The sequence below is a fragment of the Lutra lutra genome, chromosome 3, assembly GCF_902655055.1.
Source record: "Lutra lutra chromosome 3, mLutLut1.2, whole genome shotgun sequence".
NCBI classification, from domain to species: domain Eukaryota; kingdom Metazoa; phylum Chordata; class Mammalia; order Carnivora; family Mustelidae; genus Lutra; species Lutra lutra.
In genome coordinates this window covers 39348301-39366926 of record NC_062280.1, presented here as the reverse complement: position 1 = coordinate 39366926, position 18626 = coordinate 39348301, and the positions used below count along the sequence as shown (strand labels likewise).

The window sequence follows — 18626 nt, the reverse complement described above, 5'->3', positions numbered from 1 at the left end:
ATTTCATAGATCAGGACACTCAGTATCATAATGATCTCAGTTCTCAGCAAGTGGATATATAGGTTCAACACAAGTCCATTAAAACCTCAACAGAACATTTCATGGAACTTGATAAACTGTTTCTAAAATACATATGAAAACAAAGGGCTGAGAAAAGGCATGGCGCTGCTGGAGAAAATCAAGGTAGGAGACTTGAACTACCAGATATATGGACTGATTATGGTCCAAAGGATAGACCTAATAGGACAGAACAGAAAGCCCAGAGATAGACCTTCCACATAGGGAAACTCGAGCATTGTAGACACACACTGTAGCTCAGTGGGGAAAGGAAAACAATAAAAAAAGAACAAATGGCTACCCTACCTCACACCATACCAGGGAATAACTTACTGGGGAAGGTTTAAATGTAATATACAACACATTAGAAGGATTATAACATAATCCTTGAGGATTAGAAGAAAATATAAGATCAAATCTCCTCAATAATTGGAATAGGAAGGAATTCTGAAATGATGCAATGAGACACAATCATAAAGAAAAAGAGGGATGAATTTGACTACATTAAAACCAATAGTTTCTGTTCATCAAAGAAACAACAGAGAAAATGAAAAAAACAAGTCATAAATTTGGGCAAGATATTTGCCACACACCAGTGACAAAATACATAAAGATTATGTAAGATACATAAACATATAAAGAACTTCAACAAGCCAATAAGAAGAAAACAAAGCATCCAATAGAAAAATAGGCCAAAGAACACAAAAAAGGCATTTTTTAAAAATTTTTGAAGATTTATTTATTTGTGTGTGATAGAGACTGCATGCGTGAGTCGGGGGAGGGGCAGAGGGAGAGAATCCTCTAACAGACTCTCAGATCCCAGGACTCTGAGATCATGACCTGAACTGAAATCAAGAGTTGGTGGCTTAACCAACTGAGCCACTCAGGTGCCCCAAGAACACAAACAGGTGTTTTACAGAAAAGGAAATTTGAGGATCCAGTACATATGAAACTTGTCCCACTTTCCTAGTAATTGGGAAAGTGAAAATGAAAACCATCATGAAATACCATGTTACCCTCAGTCCATCAGCAAAACAAAACCAAAAAAACCACCCCAAACCCCAAAGGTTGTTAACACTAGGTATTGGCAAGGGTCTGGAACAAGGAGAACACCTATGCAGCACAGGTAGGAATGTAAATTGGTTCAATTCCTTATAAAAAAGAAATATGGCATAATTTTGTGGCTTAGATGTTTGCTTACTTGGGACCCAATGTTCCACTTCTCTTACACAGGTGTACCAGATGCCTTATAAAAGAGATGTTCTTTAAAGCATTGCTGTGATGATAAAAAGTTGGAAAGAACCTATGCACGTTGTTAGGAAGATGGGTAGGTCGTTAAATTGCATATTCACATATAGACTGATGGACAGTCATATAAGTGAATTAAATAATGTAGGCATTACCATGGATGAATCTTAGAAATAAAGGGTTGTGGGAAGAGACAAGTCAGAGAATAAGACATGTATTTTATGACTTTTTGTAACGTTCAAATCGAAGTAAAACTGCACTAGGTTCATAGGTATGTGGTAGAATTATAAAGCAAAGCAGAGAAACTCAGAATAGGCATTACTAATTACCCTGGATTGGCCAATCAATATAAAGAAATTGGCTAATATATGGGAAATTGACACATTTTCATGGTTGTCTTTAGACCAAAGAATAGATGTGTCCTTAGTGTCCTGCACAGGATATGGAGGGGAGGGGCTGGGGTGTGTGTGTGTGGGGGGGGGGGTCTCCAAACATGGGAGCCAACGTTCCCTGCATCCCTGAGCATGAATGCTTCTCCCCCCATCTAGAGTTGGTCTACTTCCCTTCCGCTTAAGTCAGGGCTGGTTTTGTGACTTGCTTTGACCAAGAATGCAATGAAAGAACGTTCTGGAACTTTGGATTCCAGGCCTTAAGAGAACTAACGCCTCTGGCTTCCTCCCACTTGGGGCTTGGTTGCCAAACTCTAAGGAAGGCCAGGGTATTGACTGGAGGCTGTGGGCTGAGTGAGGCGTGGGAGGGGAGGGGCACCTTGGGTGCAGAGCACAGCCAAGCCCCTGCTGAATGCAAAGCACGAGTGAGCAGCTCTTGAGAGCTGGCCAAACTCAGCCATGCCTGGCAACCAGGAAAAACAGTCAACTGCTGTGTTGGGCCATTAAGTCTGGGTGGTGGTTTGTAAGCAGCAAAGGGAGCGGTGCACCAAGGAAATCAGCGCTACTGGCAGTCTTCTGTCTCATTAGTTGGCTGGTGGGTCTCCAGATGCATGCTGGTCATGCTTCATCATTTATATCCCTGTGACTTATATGAGGTATTTTATATGGAGTAAATGCTTCACAGTGTAAAATATTTAATAAAAAGCCCTGCAATTAAACATCTTTTCATGTTTAAGCAATGACCCACTTGTAGTTCCCGTACTCTGCAAAGATTGTTCATAGTCTTCGCCTATGTAGCTCTTGGGTTGTTCATGTTTGTAAGAACATTGCATATTGAGGAAAACAGCCCTTTCTGTGTCCTAGGTTTCAAAAGCATCTCCCCCCAGCTTGCCGCCCTTGTAAATCTTTGGACTTTGTGGTGTTTGGCTGTATGTAAATTTGCTCTCCCTTGTCTAAGATGGCTTTAAATCAGTTAGGTACTTTCTTGGCTTCATTTCATACTTAAAAACTTTGGTCTCTCCAGAATTAACATTACAGGGAAGTAGGATCCAGGTGAATTTTTGTCAAAATGGTTAGCCAGCTGTTCCATTAAAAAGAACCACACATGCTCCCCATTAAATTTTCTTACATTTAACACAATCTCCAGGCCCTCCATTGTTCCATTGACCTTCTCCTTTGCTACATGTAACTCCTTAATTACGGTAGGTTATAATGCTTAATACCGGAGGCTGTTCCTTCCCCTTCTGAGGTTTTACCAGACCATTCCCCATGTTGACTTTCCCCAAAGAACTGTGTCAAGTTATACAATAAATCCTATCAGCATTATGTGAATGCACTGCATGTAGATTGACGTCTGGGCGAGACTGCCTTTTGAGAACAAGGGTGTGTCTGCACTAACCTGAGTCATTCACATCCCTCACAGGATTTTTTTTTTTTTATAATTTTTTTTAAAGATTTTATTTATTTATTTGACAGGCAGAGATCACAAGTAGTCAGAGAGGCAGGCAGAGAGGGAGGAGGAAGCAGGCTCCCTGCTGAGCAGAGAGCCCGATGCGGGGCTTGATCCCAGGACCCTGAGATCATGACCTGAGCCGAAGGCAGAGGCTTTAACTCACTGAGCCACCCAGGCGCCCCCCCTCACAGGATTATTGAGCCAGACCGGCCCCAAGGGCGTCGGCACCCACACGTGCCCCAGGTCCTGCCTCTGGGGTCCCCCCCACCGCCAGCGTTCTGGGCTGCCTCTCCTACCGCTTCCTTCCCTGCAGAATACGACCCCATGACTCATGCCAACCTCAGCTCAGATCCCGAAACCGTGCAGAACACTACATCGTCCTTGTGCTTAAGGACAAGCAATAATGATGTCATCTTGCATGTGGAACTAAATGGGGTGGTTTATGGGCACTTGAAAACAGCATGACCTTGGGTGAGTTACTTCCGGTATCCAAACTCCTTCCTCCTCCTCCCTGTGCAACGTGAATCCACCTGGCTTGGTGAGCTGTGAGGACTGAGCGGACTCGGACCCTCTTCAGCTGAACCTGGGAACGGCCCCACCTCGGCCCACAGGGCGCCCACCCCTCCCTGCCGCTCCCAAGTCAAGGTCAGAAGGCAAAGATTTTTATTGTTCTACAGACACTTCTGAAAAGGGATCTAGTTGAGAAAATATACAAAGCATTTCAGAGTTTCATCTCCAGAGAGCACCTGAGTCTGACTGGAGGTGTGGAAAGCTCCTCTTCCAGGCTCAGGGCTGAGAACGGTTAGCATATTGAATAATCAGTAAAAACATGCAAAAGTGAGAAGGAAAAGGAAAAAAAGGCTGCATTCCCCCAAAGCCGAGGGGGACGGAGTTTCAGAATGAGGAGGCGGCAGGGTGTATAAGTACCAGGTGGCTCTCCCTTTCCCCCACATTGTCTTCTAAAACAGCTCCAAGCTTGGAGAAAGCAACGAGCCCACCCCCTCGGCTCTGCTCAGTGCTCAGCCCCGCAGGGCTGCCCGCATACAGGGGGAGCATGGCCCCCCTCTGTCCCATCCCCGTGGCCATGGCCGCAGGACCCCATGCTTGTGCTCCTGGGGGGCCCTGGCTCCTCTCTTCTTTGGTTCCACTCGGAGAACGATTGTGCTTAACAGACTCATCCCCACCCCTCACTCCAGGCTCCCGCTGGTGGGCTGAAGGCACTGACAGGAGTCCTGCGGGGAGCCCCAGGACCCCACCTTCCCTTGTGCTCTGGGTGGGTCCGTCCCTGGGCACCCGCCCCCATCCTCATCCAAGATCTGGGAATCTGGACATGGGACTGTCCACGGAACAAGCTTCTGGGGACTTCCCCAACTGTGCAGACATTTCTGAACCCCACACCACATCCCTCCCCTGTCCCCTCGCCCAGGTCCCCCATGAGCCCAGCCTCTCCATCCAGCCAATCTCCTGGGCTGCCAGCATAGCTCTGGGCCGGTCCTAGCGGACCAGCCTGCAGAACGGTGGTCATGGAAACCACCCCGTGCCACCCTACTGTCCCCCAAACCTGGGAGCTCAGAAGAGGTGGGGCCTCGAGAGGTCACGGCTCTGGTACAGGGAGGCGGGCGGGGCTGGAAAGGAACCAGGAGACACGTCACGTCTATGGAAAGGTGTCCAAAGTACAAGCTAAGCAAGGGGAAGGAGGAGGGCCAGAGTGGCCAGAAGAGAAACAAGGACGAGGGCAGGGGTGGGGCCAGGAAGGGGAGGCCCTCACACCACCCCGCAGATGAGGGTCTCCACCACGAAGGTGTTCTCGAAGTGGCGGATGGCGTTGCAGTTCTTGGCCCCTCTCTTGTTGATCCCTGGGAGGGAAGAGAGAAGCTCAGTGAGGACTGTACCCCTGCCCAGAGCTGGCTGGGCCACAGACGTCACTAGCCTTGGAACCCGAGGGGGACCTCCGGAGCCTGGGGGCAGGAAGGAATAGGTGGCCGGTGTGAGGACACCCAGACTCACCCAGGGGCCGTGCACTGAAGGGGTGAGAGAGCTCGAGAGCTGGAGTCAGGCGGCCCAGCTCCGCCCCCTTCCCTGCTGTGTGACCTCAGGGGTGTTCCTTAACCTCTCTGTCCCTCCGCTGCCTCATCTTTCACGGGTCACCAAAAATAACCATGAGGATGACAGCAACTGACATGCTCCTTACGTCCTGCTAGCAGGACGTAAGGAGCGTGGACCGGGGCCTGGCCCAGGGGAAGTGCTGAGTTACCATCAGCCACTAGTACTGCTCTGCTCTCAGCTCCCCGACAGCTGGGCTCCAGCCCCCTGGCCAGGCACGGTGGGCCCACAGCTGTGGCCTAAAGCTCAGGGCAGGGGCCCGGACGGAAGGAGCTGCCACTCACGCCTCCGGGTAGCCCGGCGCCGCAGCCGGTAGGTGTCCTTCCCGTTGCACAGGTGGTAGATGAAGGAGCCCAGGGCCTCCTTGTCGCTGACATGCTCTGTCACCACCATCTCCTCCTGGATGATGTACGTCTGCGGGAGGTAGGTCCCCCTCTGCAGAGGGAGTGGGCTCAGCGCCAGGCCAGCACACAGGGCTCTCTAGCTCCCCTGCCTACCGTCCTGCTCCCTCAGAGTCCCCCGCCACCTGAAATGCGCATCCACACCGCCCACGTCCCCATCCACGGCCCTCATGGCTCGCCCTTTGGACACTCCCAGGTGGCTTCTAGTTGCGCCCCAGTGCTGCACGTGGGGGTTCTCTGTACTGCCAAAGTGGGACATGACTTAGGGGGCTGAGGAAGCTGGTCTCAGGGCCCTTCACGAGAGAGAGGGAGGCAGAGTGGAAAGGAGAGGCATTGACTTGGGGTGTGGGAGAAGGAAGATGGAGGGGCACAGGCTTATCTGGGGTGCCGGGCCCAGCTGGCAGCAAGCCCTCCCCCCCACAGGAACCTCCCTTGTCCCAGGCCTGGCGTCCACAGGGGAGTGTGGCAAGGTGCCATGAGAGCTCCCGCTCACCTTCACATTCATGAGGAGCTCCCAGAAGTTTCGGGGGGGCAGCACAATGGTAGTGTTGAGCTCGATAACATAACACTTGTCCAGGGAGATGTCATGGTAGGCGGTGAGCCCCTGGGTGGGAAGAGTGGCCAGGTCAGGCTCTGTAGGCAAGGGCCTGGCCCTGGTGGGCTGGGAGGCCCCCGGCCAGCCGAGGTACCAGCCCACTGTGCCAGTGGGAGATGCCCCCGATGTTCACTCCCCGCCTCGCCCGTGTCTGCGGGAGCTCCCCTGCGCTACATGAGAAACACCAAGTGCCTGGCGCCTCAGCTGTCAGAAGGGCTCATCTCCTGGGGTCCCAGAACTGGGGTTTGTGGAAGACAGTAATGGTCCATGAGTGCCTTCCATCACCCCGTGAGGTCCTATCACCCCTGCGGACAGCTTGGACCCTCAGCCAGAGGCGCTCCGTCCCTGGCTCCCCATGGGCTCCAGCAACAAGAATGTCCAGAACATAGAGCAAAGGGATTGTTCTGGAGAATTCCTAGGAAGCTCTGGGAGGCAAGAACGGGGGTAGTGGGGACAAACAGCTGGAGAGCCCGTGTCTCACCGGCCTCAAGACTTTCACTGGCGACAGGAGTGAGAAGGGTGGATGAAGCATCTGTGGGCTCCCTGCTCTGTGGGGGGTGTGCTTCTCCCTCTCCCACTGCCCCTCCCCCTGATCCCTGCTGGTGCTCTCACCCAAATAAATAAATAAATCTTAAAAAAAAAAAAGAAGCAGCACAGAAGATGGTTATGTCTGGGGAGGGGGTATGGGCTGGGGGGCAGGGCACAAGGGAACCTTCTGGGGTGCTGGCACATATCCAAATCTTGCTCTGGGGGGCATTCCATGTAGCCATTAAGCTGTACGCTTAATGCCCTTGACAGGAGGCACGCTCCGCCTCTGGAAAACGTCAACAAACACCCTGTTAAAGGGAACACTGGCGTAGCCCGTGACGGCAGTGTCTGCAGCGGTCAGGTGGCCGAGGACAAAACCCACCGTGGCTAGTTCATGTCCAGTGGTAAACACGCCTCTCGAACAAAAGTGGGGTCTTTAAAATCCTGCACAACCTAACCTGGAGCGCCTGCCATCACACAGGACCTACTCAAAGGAGGTACTAGGGACACTGGCTTTCTCCTCTTGCTCCCGTTCTCCTTTCTCATGACCCTTGGCAGAAGGGGGGCTCTGGGTCATCAGGACACCCTTCCACCACTGCTGCCCCAGCCCTGGCTGGCCTCACCCGCTGGAAGTCATGAATAATGTCTGCGGGGTCCCCGCCGCCAAACTGGGGCACTGGCACGTTGATGCGCTCATAGTTCTCTTCGAGGTAGATCTTCACGTCCTCCTCCAGCTCCATCCGTGTGCGGGCCTGGGAGGACAGGGAGTCCTCGTAGAGAACCCCGCAGTGGAAGAAGTTGTCTCGGGCCAGCTGAGTAGGGGAGAGGCAGACAGACCGGTCACACGGCACCCTCGCTGCAGCCACCGACCCCACCACGCCAACGAGCCCAGGGCCTCAGCAAGTGGCAAGGGTGGGACAATGAGATCCATTTCACAGATGGAGACACTGAGAAACATGGGGAGTCAGGGAGAGGGAGGGTGAGCCGGCTCTGCCGTGTCCTAGGTAGACTGGTTCCTTGGCTCTCAGGGGCAAACACAGGAGCCCCGGATTGAACTGTAGGGCGCTCAGGAGCCAGGAGAATTACCGAGAGGCAGCCAGCCTCACACCAGTCCTGTCACCTTCCCTGGACCCCGTGCCCCTTGAGCAGTCCTGGCAAACGCTGTGACCCTATGTGAACGGCCAGCCGAATCGCCCCCCCACCACGCCCCATCAAGGGTGGGGCGGCATGTGCCATGACTGCGGCCAAGCGGCTGAGCCCGTGGACCTTTGTGCCCACCTGTCCCTCTCCAGCCATCCCCCCCACCCATCTGTGCAGGGACTACTGGCCTGCCATCAGCAGAATTGCCCTTTCTCCTTTTTCATGTGAGCTCTCCCAGTGTGCGCGCGCGCGCGAGTGTGTGTGTGTGTGAATCATCACACATGAATCATACTGTCCAGGGCACAGACTCGGAGGCTGCTCCGAGGTGCCCCCATTCTCCAGCCAATGGGGTGGGGTGAGGAGCCCCAGGAGAGCACAGGTTGGAGCTGGGAATAGAGGGGACCAGGAGCCCTCAGGAAGGGCCCATGGGCTGGGGAGCGAGAAACAGGAACATATGGGGAGCTGGCCGTGGAGGGGGATGATGGGGAAGGGGGTGACAAAGGGGAAGGGAAGTCGGCAGGTGTGCGGGAGCTGCGGTTTCCAGGGCAAAGTCACATGGAATACAAAAACTCTTCAGTAATTTCTATCATCGAAAAAATGAAGTAACTAAGGTAAAAACCACTGCTTGAGGGTGGGAAGGGATCACTTGGGTCATAAATGCCTGGCAATTCTCGGCCCCGTTGTCACTCTGGAATTCCCTGTGTGTTGCCCTTACCGTTATTCTTTTGAGCTGTAATTGATCTACCTTGGGGGCCCCATCTCCCTCCCAGGTCTGACTGATCACAAGGTCACTGTGACCGCGACTGTGACCACTTCTCCCGTCCAGCTGCAGCCTTCACTGGCTGTGAGAGCATGTTAATTGGGGACCCGGGATGCTGTCACGGGCAGTGGAGGCCACCCTTGCAGGACGAGGTGGTGGGCAATCTGTCCATTAACCCACGGTCTACCTTCCTTGTTTTATAACCCAAATAAACGTCCAAGGAACAGAAGTCCTTAAAGCATGATCCTTGGGCACAGGGTTTGGATCTGAAGGGATTCCAGAGTTCTAGTTTCTGCCAGATCTGAGCGTCTGGTGAAAACATTCCAGGGAGCCAGTGCGGGAAGGGGCCACAGATTCCCCTCCCCGCGCCCCCACTGCTAACTGTGCTCCTGGCAGCTGTGTCTGAAGACAGTAAGGACAGTCCACCAGCGGCCGTGGGAGTCAAGAGGACAGGGCTCCGTTCCCATCTCCCGAACCAGGTAAGGGTACAGGTGGGCTGGTGTATGCCCAGGGTGGCCCCACACAGGAAGGATGTGGGGCTTCTGGGCTTGGCTGGGCACCCACTTCCACCCATGGGGCAGGTCACTTGCTGCCCCTCCCCTATAAGCCCCAAGCCCCTGGTACTCAACTGCCCATGCTGCCCTCCTGCCACCTCCCTGCAGTCCCCTGCAAACACCGCCTTTCCCGGAGCCCAATGCCTCCCTCCCGCCTGGCCTCACCTGTGCGAGGAAGAAGTATCTGTAGATGTAGACGGAGGCGAACACGAGGCCCATGAGCAGCACGACCATGCCCATCGACAGGTAGCAGACACCGCCCACAGAACCCCCCTTCTTATAGCGCTGTGGGGGGGGCCGCTCCTCCTGTGGGTGGCAGGGCCGACTCAGACAGATGGTGGTCCTGTAGCTCCCGGAATCCTCCCGCCCCCTTCCCAAAGTGAGATTCCACTGTGCTGGCCGGGACTGAGCCTTGGGAAAGTTGGGGGGAGGTGGCAGGGATAATGGTGGGGGGGGGGGGAAGGGCAGTGCTGGGGACTCACACAGCATCATCTGGAAGGAATGCCTTGCCAGGGCCTCCCCAGTCTCCTCCCAGGTAAAGACAAACTTAGACCCACATGGAAGCCACACAGAAGGACCCCCTAGGACCAAGCAGGCCCAGCTGGATTGCCCGGGCCATTATCTTCATTATCTCCCAGCTGTGAACACAGTATACTCTCTTAAACATAGAATGCGTGAAGCACAGACATGGCCTTATCATTGCACCAGACCCAGGAACCTGCAGGAATCGGGGTGCACTTGGCAGGCTGGGGGCCGCTGCTCTGGGCCATGGGGAGCCAGGGAAGGCTTCGGAGCCACCCAAAGGTGGCAGTGCACAGGGCAGACTGGGACTGGGGCCATGGGAGGTGGCTTCTGGGCTCCACCAAGAAAGCCGTGGCAGGGAGCACTCACTGGCATTGCAGGAGGCCCATGGGGTCTGGACACTGTGCTGGGCTCCCTCCAGCTGGGCAGCCCTGAGCACACCATCCCCGTGGGCACAGCTCAGCCTGCAGGGGGTCAGCCACGGCCCCACACTGGCAACTGGCCTAGAGCCTCAAGCAGGTTGTCAGGAGTGGAGCCTGAAGAGTGGAGTCTGGAGGCTTCCGGAAGCTGGGACACTTTTGCCAGGAGGGAAACGTGGCCAGAGAGGCCAGGACAGGAGGCTCCTGGAAAAAACCTGCTGCGGGGAGCCAGACGGGCTCAGGACCGTAGCCTCGGGGTTGCCAAGAAGCAGCAAGTTAAAAGGCCCTTACTCCGGGCCACACACGTCTGGGCTGGTGGAGCACGGTGTGTGTGTAGACTTAGGAACACTGCTTGACCAGGAGGACTCGCCTGAGTGTGTCATGATTCAGGCCCTTCAGGCCACCTCTCATGTTTGTGACTGTCGTCCCCCCAGCCCTGTCCTCCCCTATCCTGAGAGTTGTTGTAGAAGAACCTGTCCACCTTGGCCTCCACCGGCCCCATTCAATCCCTCCTCCATGGGGTCCAGATAGGGTGAGGGAAGAGTCCAGTCCCAAGAACACTCAGCCTCCAGGAGATGAGGCAGTGTGGGGTAAGGGAAGGAGCTCCAGCCTGGAACCAGAAGCTTCTCTACGTATGTATGCCAACTGCCTGCTTAGCCCCCTTTGTGCCATTAGTTCTCTCTCCCTTTACCCTGGGGGCTGGGGACACAGCTCAGATCCAAGTGACTTGGGACAGATAGGCAGGCCCCTATCTCTCAGCACAGCACAGAGGGCCTAGCCTGGGGGGTAGGTGGGGCACAGGGCCCGTTGTGCTGCTCAGGTCCCAATCCCTTAAGGCCCCCTGGTTAGAGAATACAGGGTATGAGGCCCAAGCCTCCGGGAGCAATGGGGCGTACCACCAGAGGGGCAGATGTCTCCCTGATTGGGGCTCTCCCACTCACCCACACCCAGGAAAAGGACAAAAACCCCTGGAGCCCCTCCACCCCCCGGCACATCCATCACCAGACCAGCTAGCTAGCCCCCAGCCTCTGCACCACGGGCCGGAGACACTGGGCAGAAAGGTGCCCCAGCCCACCCTGGTCCCCAACACCTCCGTCTGCCCTCCAGGGAGCTCGCCTGGCAGGGGTGGGAGGCCAAACCCATTTCCCTGAACTCACTACCTGAGTGCTGGGGCTCCTACGACCCCAGCCCTGCCTGTGTTCAAGACCAGAGAGGCACCTACCTGGCTGGCATCTGCTCAGCACCCTGGGGTTCCCTGAGGTTCCCTAACCAAGGTCCCATGGGGTCAGCTGCTACCACAGGGGGGCCCAATGAGGAGCAAGCCCACCAGGGGCTCCTGCAGATGTGATGGTGGCCTTTCCACTCCTCCAGAGTCCGGAGTGGGTCCCAAAGAACCATGGCTGACCTGGGAGACAGGCCAGGCTGTCTGCATCAGCGGGGGATCCTGCCCTGGGGGCGGGACATTCACCTGCAGTGGGGTGAGGAGGGACCAGAAGTTGAGAGAGGCCCCAGCAGGGACTCCCTTCCCCTGTGAGGGGAGCATTTGCAGCACCCCAACCCCACAACTTCTCTCTGGAAATGTGAAGAAGCAGGGATTAAATGAGACAAAGAACACAAAAGCCCTTTGTCAAGGATGAAGTGCGGGATAAAACAGCAGATCTTTCTCCGATGAGCCTCTCCTTTGCAGGGCCATGGCCCTGGACAGCTGTTGAGGCTGCACACTGGCCATGCTTTTGCTCCTGCATTCAGGAAAACTGGAGACGCAAGCTTGTAAGAGCTGCTTTTAAAGAACAAAACGAAACAAAGTCAAGGGCCACCAGCAAGAGAGCCTCAGAGTCCGCCCCAACGAAGTTCACAAACAAGGCCTCTGGTTTGAAGGCGGCCTTTCTGCTTCTGGTGGGGAGGGGGTGTTTCTGAGGGCCTGGAAGGGGTGGGCATGGTGGTGGCTAGGCAGCCAGGCTGAGGAGAAAACGGCCTCCAGGGGGTCCCTGGATACTATCCTGCGTCCTTACTCTGGGGGGTGTCACTGGGAAGGCTGAGGACAGCCCACCTTTCCTAGATGTGCAGTGGACAAACCCCTCACCTGTCTGGGGCTAACAACTCCTGATCCCACCATTGCTGACCACCCCGCCTGCGTAGTGAGACCCAGCTGCCTGCTCCCCTCCCCAGCCCACACCCCACCTGCTGGCAGGGCCCAGACCCCAGAGGCCTCATGGCTGAGCAGCCGGCTGGAAGGGAAAGCAGGACTAGACCTTGCCAGAAGGCAGACGGGGAGCCATGGATGTCCCTGCTTTGAGACAAAAGGGACTTCAGACACCAATGTCCACACGGGAGGGAGGGCCCATTGCTTATGGGGTCCCCCCACCACACAACACAGATCCTGGGGATTCGGGCCTGGCTCATCCAGGACCCTGGAGAGGCCTGCTTCCTGAGACCATCCCCCCACTCCAGCTGCTTCACCTGTCATGCTGGACACTCAGGGAAATGCCACCCCCCACAGGGAGCAGCCAGGCCCCTCCCTGGGGGGGGCTTCCATTTAGAAAGTAGAAAAACACTGCCTCCTGTTTCCAAGGCAACAGGGCTTTCTGAGCAAAGTGTCTGGCTGTGCACTTGTATGGGGCACGTGAGCCGGCCGTCCAGGACCCAGAGGGGCCCAGCCTCCCCGGCCCCTGCACTGAGGCCTGCAATGGCGCTCATTAAATGGTTTTGCAAAGCCAGGGCCACCGCCGTAAAGGGGAGCCCAGCCAACTGGAGCATTAACTCCGCGGACTCCCAGGGCTCCCAAGGAGCCCTCCAGCTACAGTTCCTCGGTAACAATGTCCAAATTAACTGCAAACAGATTAAACTACAATTGCATGCGGCTGGGAGGAGGCTGGCGGGGAGCCAGGAACGCACTTGCTGCAGCCCAGGCCCACAGCTGGAGGGGGAGGGGCTCTTGCCTGGCCCTTCTCAGCTTTAGTTCCCCTCAGATGCTCACTTCCGGGGCTGCGGACCAGATTCAAGGTCACTGATGTGTTGTGTGTATGAGAGACAGACAGACACACTGAGTGGAGGTGGCAGGGAGGGGGCATCGGAGCCCACAGAGCTGGGTACATGCTGAACGGGCATCATGGAACCCCGTTCCTGTCGTGTGCGGGGGGGCCCCCCGAAAACTCCCACACCACCCACTGCTCTGAGTCCACTTGCTTCCTGGCACTGAAGATGAGACTCCAGGGAACAGAGGCTCCAAAGGACGAGCGGCAAAGCTGGAGGCTGGAAGAGCTCTGCTGGGGGACAGAGAACTTGGAAAGTGTGTGTGTTGGGGGGGGGGGGGGGCGGGAGCCGGGCTGCGCCTCCATGATTTTACCATAAACATTTTTTTTCTAGGAGGAACTCAGCCTCCCCAGCAGTCTGCTGACAGCCTTGAAACATGCAGGGACCGGCCCAGAAGAGTGAAAAGAGAAGGCAATAAGAGGAGGGAAGAGAAGAGCCACTGTGGTGTGTTCGAAAGCCCAGGGGCCCCTGGGAAGGCCCAGGGCAGGCCAGGGAGGGGATGCCCGAAGCCCCCACCCCATCCCAGCGCAGGACCGGGGGCAGGATCACCTTCCCACAAGGGTCTCTCAGCTCACCCACAGAGCCAGCGGGTACTGGGGACCTGGGGCGGGAGCTCCAAGCCCGGTCAGCTCCGCCCTCCCTGCTGGCAGGGGACCCTCCCCCGACCACTCCGGGAGACCGGTTCCCTCCCGCCAAGGGCCTGAGGCCAGGACACAGAGAATGAAATCTGATCCCCAGGTATGCAGGCTGGGGGAGGGGCGATGCAGAAGCCAGGAATCAAAGGCAAAGCCAAGGAGAAAACTAGCCAGTGCTGGAGAGATGATGGTTTTGAACGTGTCTTTCTCCTCCTGCAGCCTCCCAGCCCAGTCCGGTCTGCACAAGCCTACACCTGGCTGCCTGAGTGTGCACGCACCCGTGCGTGTGTGTGTGTGTGTGTGTGTGTGTGCATGCACGCGCCTGCAGGTAGATCGAGGGGAGAGCGGAGCTGGGCAGAGAGGTGCAGCGCCGGCCGTAGGCCTCCAAAGGGGAGGAAGGATCAAGTCAGCGCGTGCTGAGAGGATGCTTCCCGGCCAGCCCACTTTCCAGGCTGGCTCCCCGCCAGTTGCCCATCAGCGCAGGCTTCTCATTACCTCTGAGGCAAGCGCCAAGGGAAGGGTGGGCAGCTGGAGGCCCAGCTGGGTCCCCACCCCCATCCCCTCCCAGGCCACTGAGGCACTTCCTTCCAGCAGCAGGTCTGGGGACAGAATCCTCCTTGTATTGGAGTTTTTTGCTCAGAAGCAGGGGGGGAGCCCTGCTGTGAGCTGGCAGCCACCGCCTCACCCCCGCCCCCCCCCCCCCCCCCCCCCCCCCCCCCCCCCCCGCCGCCTCACTCCAGCCCCCGGGGCTGTGCCCAGGTGGACATTTTCCTAGAATACCCACAGGGCATTCACAAACTCATCGGCTCACCAAGTAGTCCTTCTGGTGCTTTAGATCTGATTTTTGAGTCCAGTTCAGTAACCAAGGAGGGCCCTTGGTTCCCCTTGGCCAGAAGAAACCTTCTTTTTTTTTTTTTTAACAACTAATTTTATTTCTTTATTTGACAGAGAGAAATCACAAGTAGGCAGAGAGGCAGGCAGAGAGAGAGGAGGAAGCAGGCTCCCTGCTGAGCAGAAAGCCCAATGTGGGGCTTGAACCCAGGACCTGGGCAGAAGAAACCTTCTAATAAGCTTTCTTCTGCATCCCCATCAGCATGGGGCAAACCTCAAATGCTCGGTCTTGACACAGTGAAGGTCAAGGTGGGGTGGGGTAGGGTGGGAGGGATGGATGTGCCCCTTAGCCACGTGAGGGCACACCAGGCCCAGAGCAGTGAAATCTCTTCCCCCTTCCCCTGCTCCAATTCCAGTGGGCGATTGGCAGAACCAACAGGTCACACCCACTGATAAGCTCCCACTGTATTCAGGGCCTTGTGGGGCTATGATCATTTACTGATTTAAGTAGTTCTGTCCTAGAGGGGCCAGGATTTTAATCCTCCTCCTGGGCCCCCAGCGCTCCTCCATGCCAAATTAAGACAAACAGGAGACCCTGCGCAACTAAGAAGGTTTGGGAGGCAGGCTCCTGGCCATTACAAACAGCACCAGGAAGATGTTGATATTTCCATTTCACGCTGGGTGAGGGGGAAGAGAGGACGCTGGCTATCAGCGCCAGGAGCTGGCTGTCAGCACCCAGGGGATGCAGGCATCATCCAGGCCCACACAGTGGGCATGGACAGTGTGCCACTCCTGTGAGATTGTTCTGCTCCCTCCCTGGGCTGAGACAGGCCAGGAAGCTGGTTCCTCAGTGAAGGGCGGAAGGAGGTTTCAAGAGACCCTTCCAAACTTTTAAAGTAGCAGACCATGGTTTTCAAATACAGAATGCCTTCAGCCCACCTGAACATGGGATGCAGATGGAGTTGCATGATGGACCAGCCTAGGTGGTCCCCCATGATGCAGTGACCACACCAGGGCAGGGGAGCCGGCCTGTGGCTCTGTGCATTCCTCACTGGCTCTTTGCTGCGGATGTGACACCCACCTCGAGGCCCCTTTTAAGTGTCCCCTCTTTCCCTGGCCAGGGCCCAGGTCTTCCCCTGCAGCGCCCCGCCCCCCCAACCCGGGTTGAATCTGAGCCACAAAACTTGGGGAGGGACCTTGGCGCTGAGGAAGCCTCATCAGAAGCTAGCAGCGGGCAGAGAGAGGGAGTGGACAAAGACTTTGGAAGTCCAGTCTAGATGCGACCGCTTGGTGCACCCCAAGACCGCCGAAACGATGGCTACGCGGACACCTTTGCCGGAGCACAATACAGCCTGGCTGGACCAGCTCTCCCACCTTTCCCCTCGCCTCTCGTCCTGCCTGCCACGCGTCCTGCCCTCTCCGGGTCAGACTCCACGCAGCTCAGACAGTTTTCCACTGGCGGAAATGCCTTCTCTTCCCCCGGCTGGAGGGAAGGGGGAGGAGGGGGAGGACGCCTGAGGAGGCGGGGTGCACGGAGGCCCGCCCCCACAAAGAGCCTCCGGGATGCGCGAGGGCACCAGGGCAGTGAAGGAGCCTCGCCGCGGGGTGGAGGGAGCAGGCCAGAGCGAGATCATGGACAGGAAGGAAGAGGGGAGCAAGGAGGTCCAGACGGCAGGGGGTGGGGTGAGATCCGGGGGCCTGGCCTCATAACCTCGAACCTCAAACCTCGAATCCCAGACATGCAGCCGGGCCAATTCTGGTTTATTTCCATTTCATCACTTTCTGGTCCACCAATTCAGGGGCAAACCAGCAGCATACTCCCAGCCCTCGTCTGGGACGAAGTCAACGGCCCCTACCCCCTTCGTTGGCACCGGACTCTTCCCCCCCACCCCGCCGCCCCCAACCATTCCCCACCAATCCTGACCCACCTCCCTACTTTGAGAAACAACGTCCAACCCTCCTCCCATCCCCCACCCGGAGCTCGACTCTCGGCCCCTCCCTCTTGATTAGAAACAGACGCATACCCCCCACCAGCATTCCCCCAACTTCTTCCTACCGGCCCCTTCCCCAGTCTTGGGGCCAGCCGCTTAGGGCCCCTCCACTTTTGGAAGAGACCTCGAGCGCTTTCCCACCTGGGGACCAGCAACTCAGACCCCTCCTACTCCTCGGACTTTTGCTTTCGGCTGCCGCTTTAGGAGAGGACCCAAGCCCCCTCCCCACTTTGGGATGGAGGCCCCATTCCGGACCCTCACTCCCTCCGGTCTCGGCTCCGGGACCCCGATGCGCCTTGAACAGTTCCCGGGGCCGGCGGGGCGTGCCTTGCCTCCGACTCCAGCCTGACCCCCGGCCCCTCTTACCCGAGCGGGCGTCAGCAGGATCTCAGCAGCTGGGGCCGGCGCCGCGGCCGACGCCGACGCCTTATCGGCCTTGTCGCCCTTGATGCCGGCCACGGCAGGCTGAAAGCTGATCTTCACCATGGCTGCGCCCGGCCGCGCGTCCGCCCTGCAGCCTCGGCCGGTGCAGCCTCTATCTGTGCGACCGCCGCTCCGCGATCTGCAGGCACCGGAAGTTTGGCTGGTGTGCGCGTCCCTTTCCCTAACCCCGCCTCTAGTCCGCCCCGCCCCGCCCCGCCCCCCGCCCGAGCGTCTGCGCCCCCTTCCCCCCCGCCACGCCGGGTCCCGGGCGCGCAGTGACCCCTGCGGGGCGCGTCGCTCCCACCGAGGGACGGCTGAGGTTTGCTCGCACACTCACTCACTCAATCACTCACTCACTCACTCACTCACTCACTCGCTCCATTCATCCACCCACCATCCATCCGTCCGTCCGTCCGTCCGTCCGTCCGTCGGTCCAATCAGGCATGGACTCAATCCCTTTCACAGCCTTATCCCTTCCAGCTGCCTCGCCAAGACCAGCGACCCCACGACACTCTGTTAAAAGAGTGTTTGTCCGGCAAATACAGCTTCTAGACAAATTTCCCCGTCTTCCTACCTTCCTCTTTGGAAACGCTGGTGCGTCCGCTGCACCTGCTCTCGCTGCTCCCTCCTCCCACGTATCTCAGACCCAGGAGAAGGTTTCAAGTCCAGGTGCCTACCTGCCTGCATCCCGCATGCATCCACGTCTCTTTCATATTCCACCATCCTCTTTCCTTTATTTTTCACTCCTGTAGAACCTTCCTGAGGGTCTAGGGGGATGTGTGCTAAGGATGCTGGGAGTAAAGAAATTAAGGCAGCCTGCAGGCTCAGTGAGTGACCAGCACTGTTGCTCATTTCTCCCCTATCCAGGAGGTCCTGGTGTGGCAGGAAGATCTGCGGGTGGGTGACTGGAGGCTTGGGTTCTAGTCAAGACTCTGCCCCTGCAAAGCATCCGTGGTATTATGTAGGACCAGGAGCTGGGTTACTGGAGTTTCTCTTGGCACCCAAACTCTAGATCTTTCCTTACTGTCCCTGGCCCAGACTGGACTATGGACAGCATCCAGCAGCCCACACAATAGCCTTGGGCTGAACACCAGCTTTTGGTTCTGCAGCTGAGTTGACCGGGGAAGGCAGGAAAGTCTGAGCTTGTTAAAGACAGTCCGAAGGCCTCCACTGACACCTACTACCTGTCAGGTCTTGGGTGGCTGCCTTGAGCCCCAGGTGTCCACATCCCAGACTCCAACATCCTGGGTCAGATCTGGGATGAACCTATCAGCCTTGAGGACAGACAGCTTGAGAAGGAAGATTTAACTGATGCTAAGGCCACCACCCTGGGAAACTGGGACAGGGAAAGGGAAAGTGGAAGAAAATGGTTTGGAGGCATATGAATTTGTTTAAGATCCAGAGAGGAAGGGGTTATGGATTCTTGAGTCAACCAGCTCCTAGAACTCCTAGTTGAATCTTGGTGTTTGGAGAAGTTAAGTCCCAGCCCTTGGTTAGATTCCCACCCAGCATCCCCAACATACATTCCTCTACTCAGAAAGTGT

The 18626-nt window shown here is 56.6% G+C and overlaps 1 protein-coding gene across 1 annotated transcript; it reads right to left on the bottom strand.

Moving 5' to 3' along the window:
* Positions 1 to 3793: 3793 nt before the first annotated feature.
* Positions 3794 to 17244, bottom strand: ITM2C (integral membrane protein 2C). Its single transcript, XM_047721919.1, has 6 exons — positions 17026 to 17244; positions 9394 to 9534; positions 7398 to 7586; positions 6145 to 6255; positions 5535 to 5685; positions 3794 to 5003 (listed from the first exon to the last, which is right to left on the bottom strand). Exons 1-6 carry the CDS (start codon positions 17143 to 17145, stop codon positions 4912 to 4914), a joined length of 804 nt encoding a protein of 267 aa, XP_047577875.1. The 5' UTR covers positions 17146 to 17244; the 3' UTR covers positions 3794 to 4911.
* Positions 17245 to 18626: the final 1382 nt, after the last annotated feature.

Bases quoted from the DNA above. Each gene is read 5' to 3' on its own strand.
- ITM2C (XM_047721919.1), bottom strand. From the start codon at position 17,145: ATGGTGAAGATCAGCTTTCAGCCTGCCGTGGCCGGCATCAAGGGCGAC. The intron at 9,535-17,025 runs GTAAGAGGGGCC...TGCCACCCACAG, and splicing joins TCCTGCTGACGCCCGCTCGG to GAGGAGCGGCCCCCCCCACA. The intron at 5,686-6,144 runs GTGAGCGGGAGC...CTCCCTCTGCAG, and splicing joins AGCTCCTCATGAATGTGAAG to AGGGGGACCTACCTCCCGCA.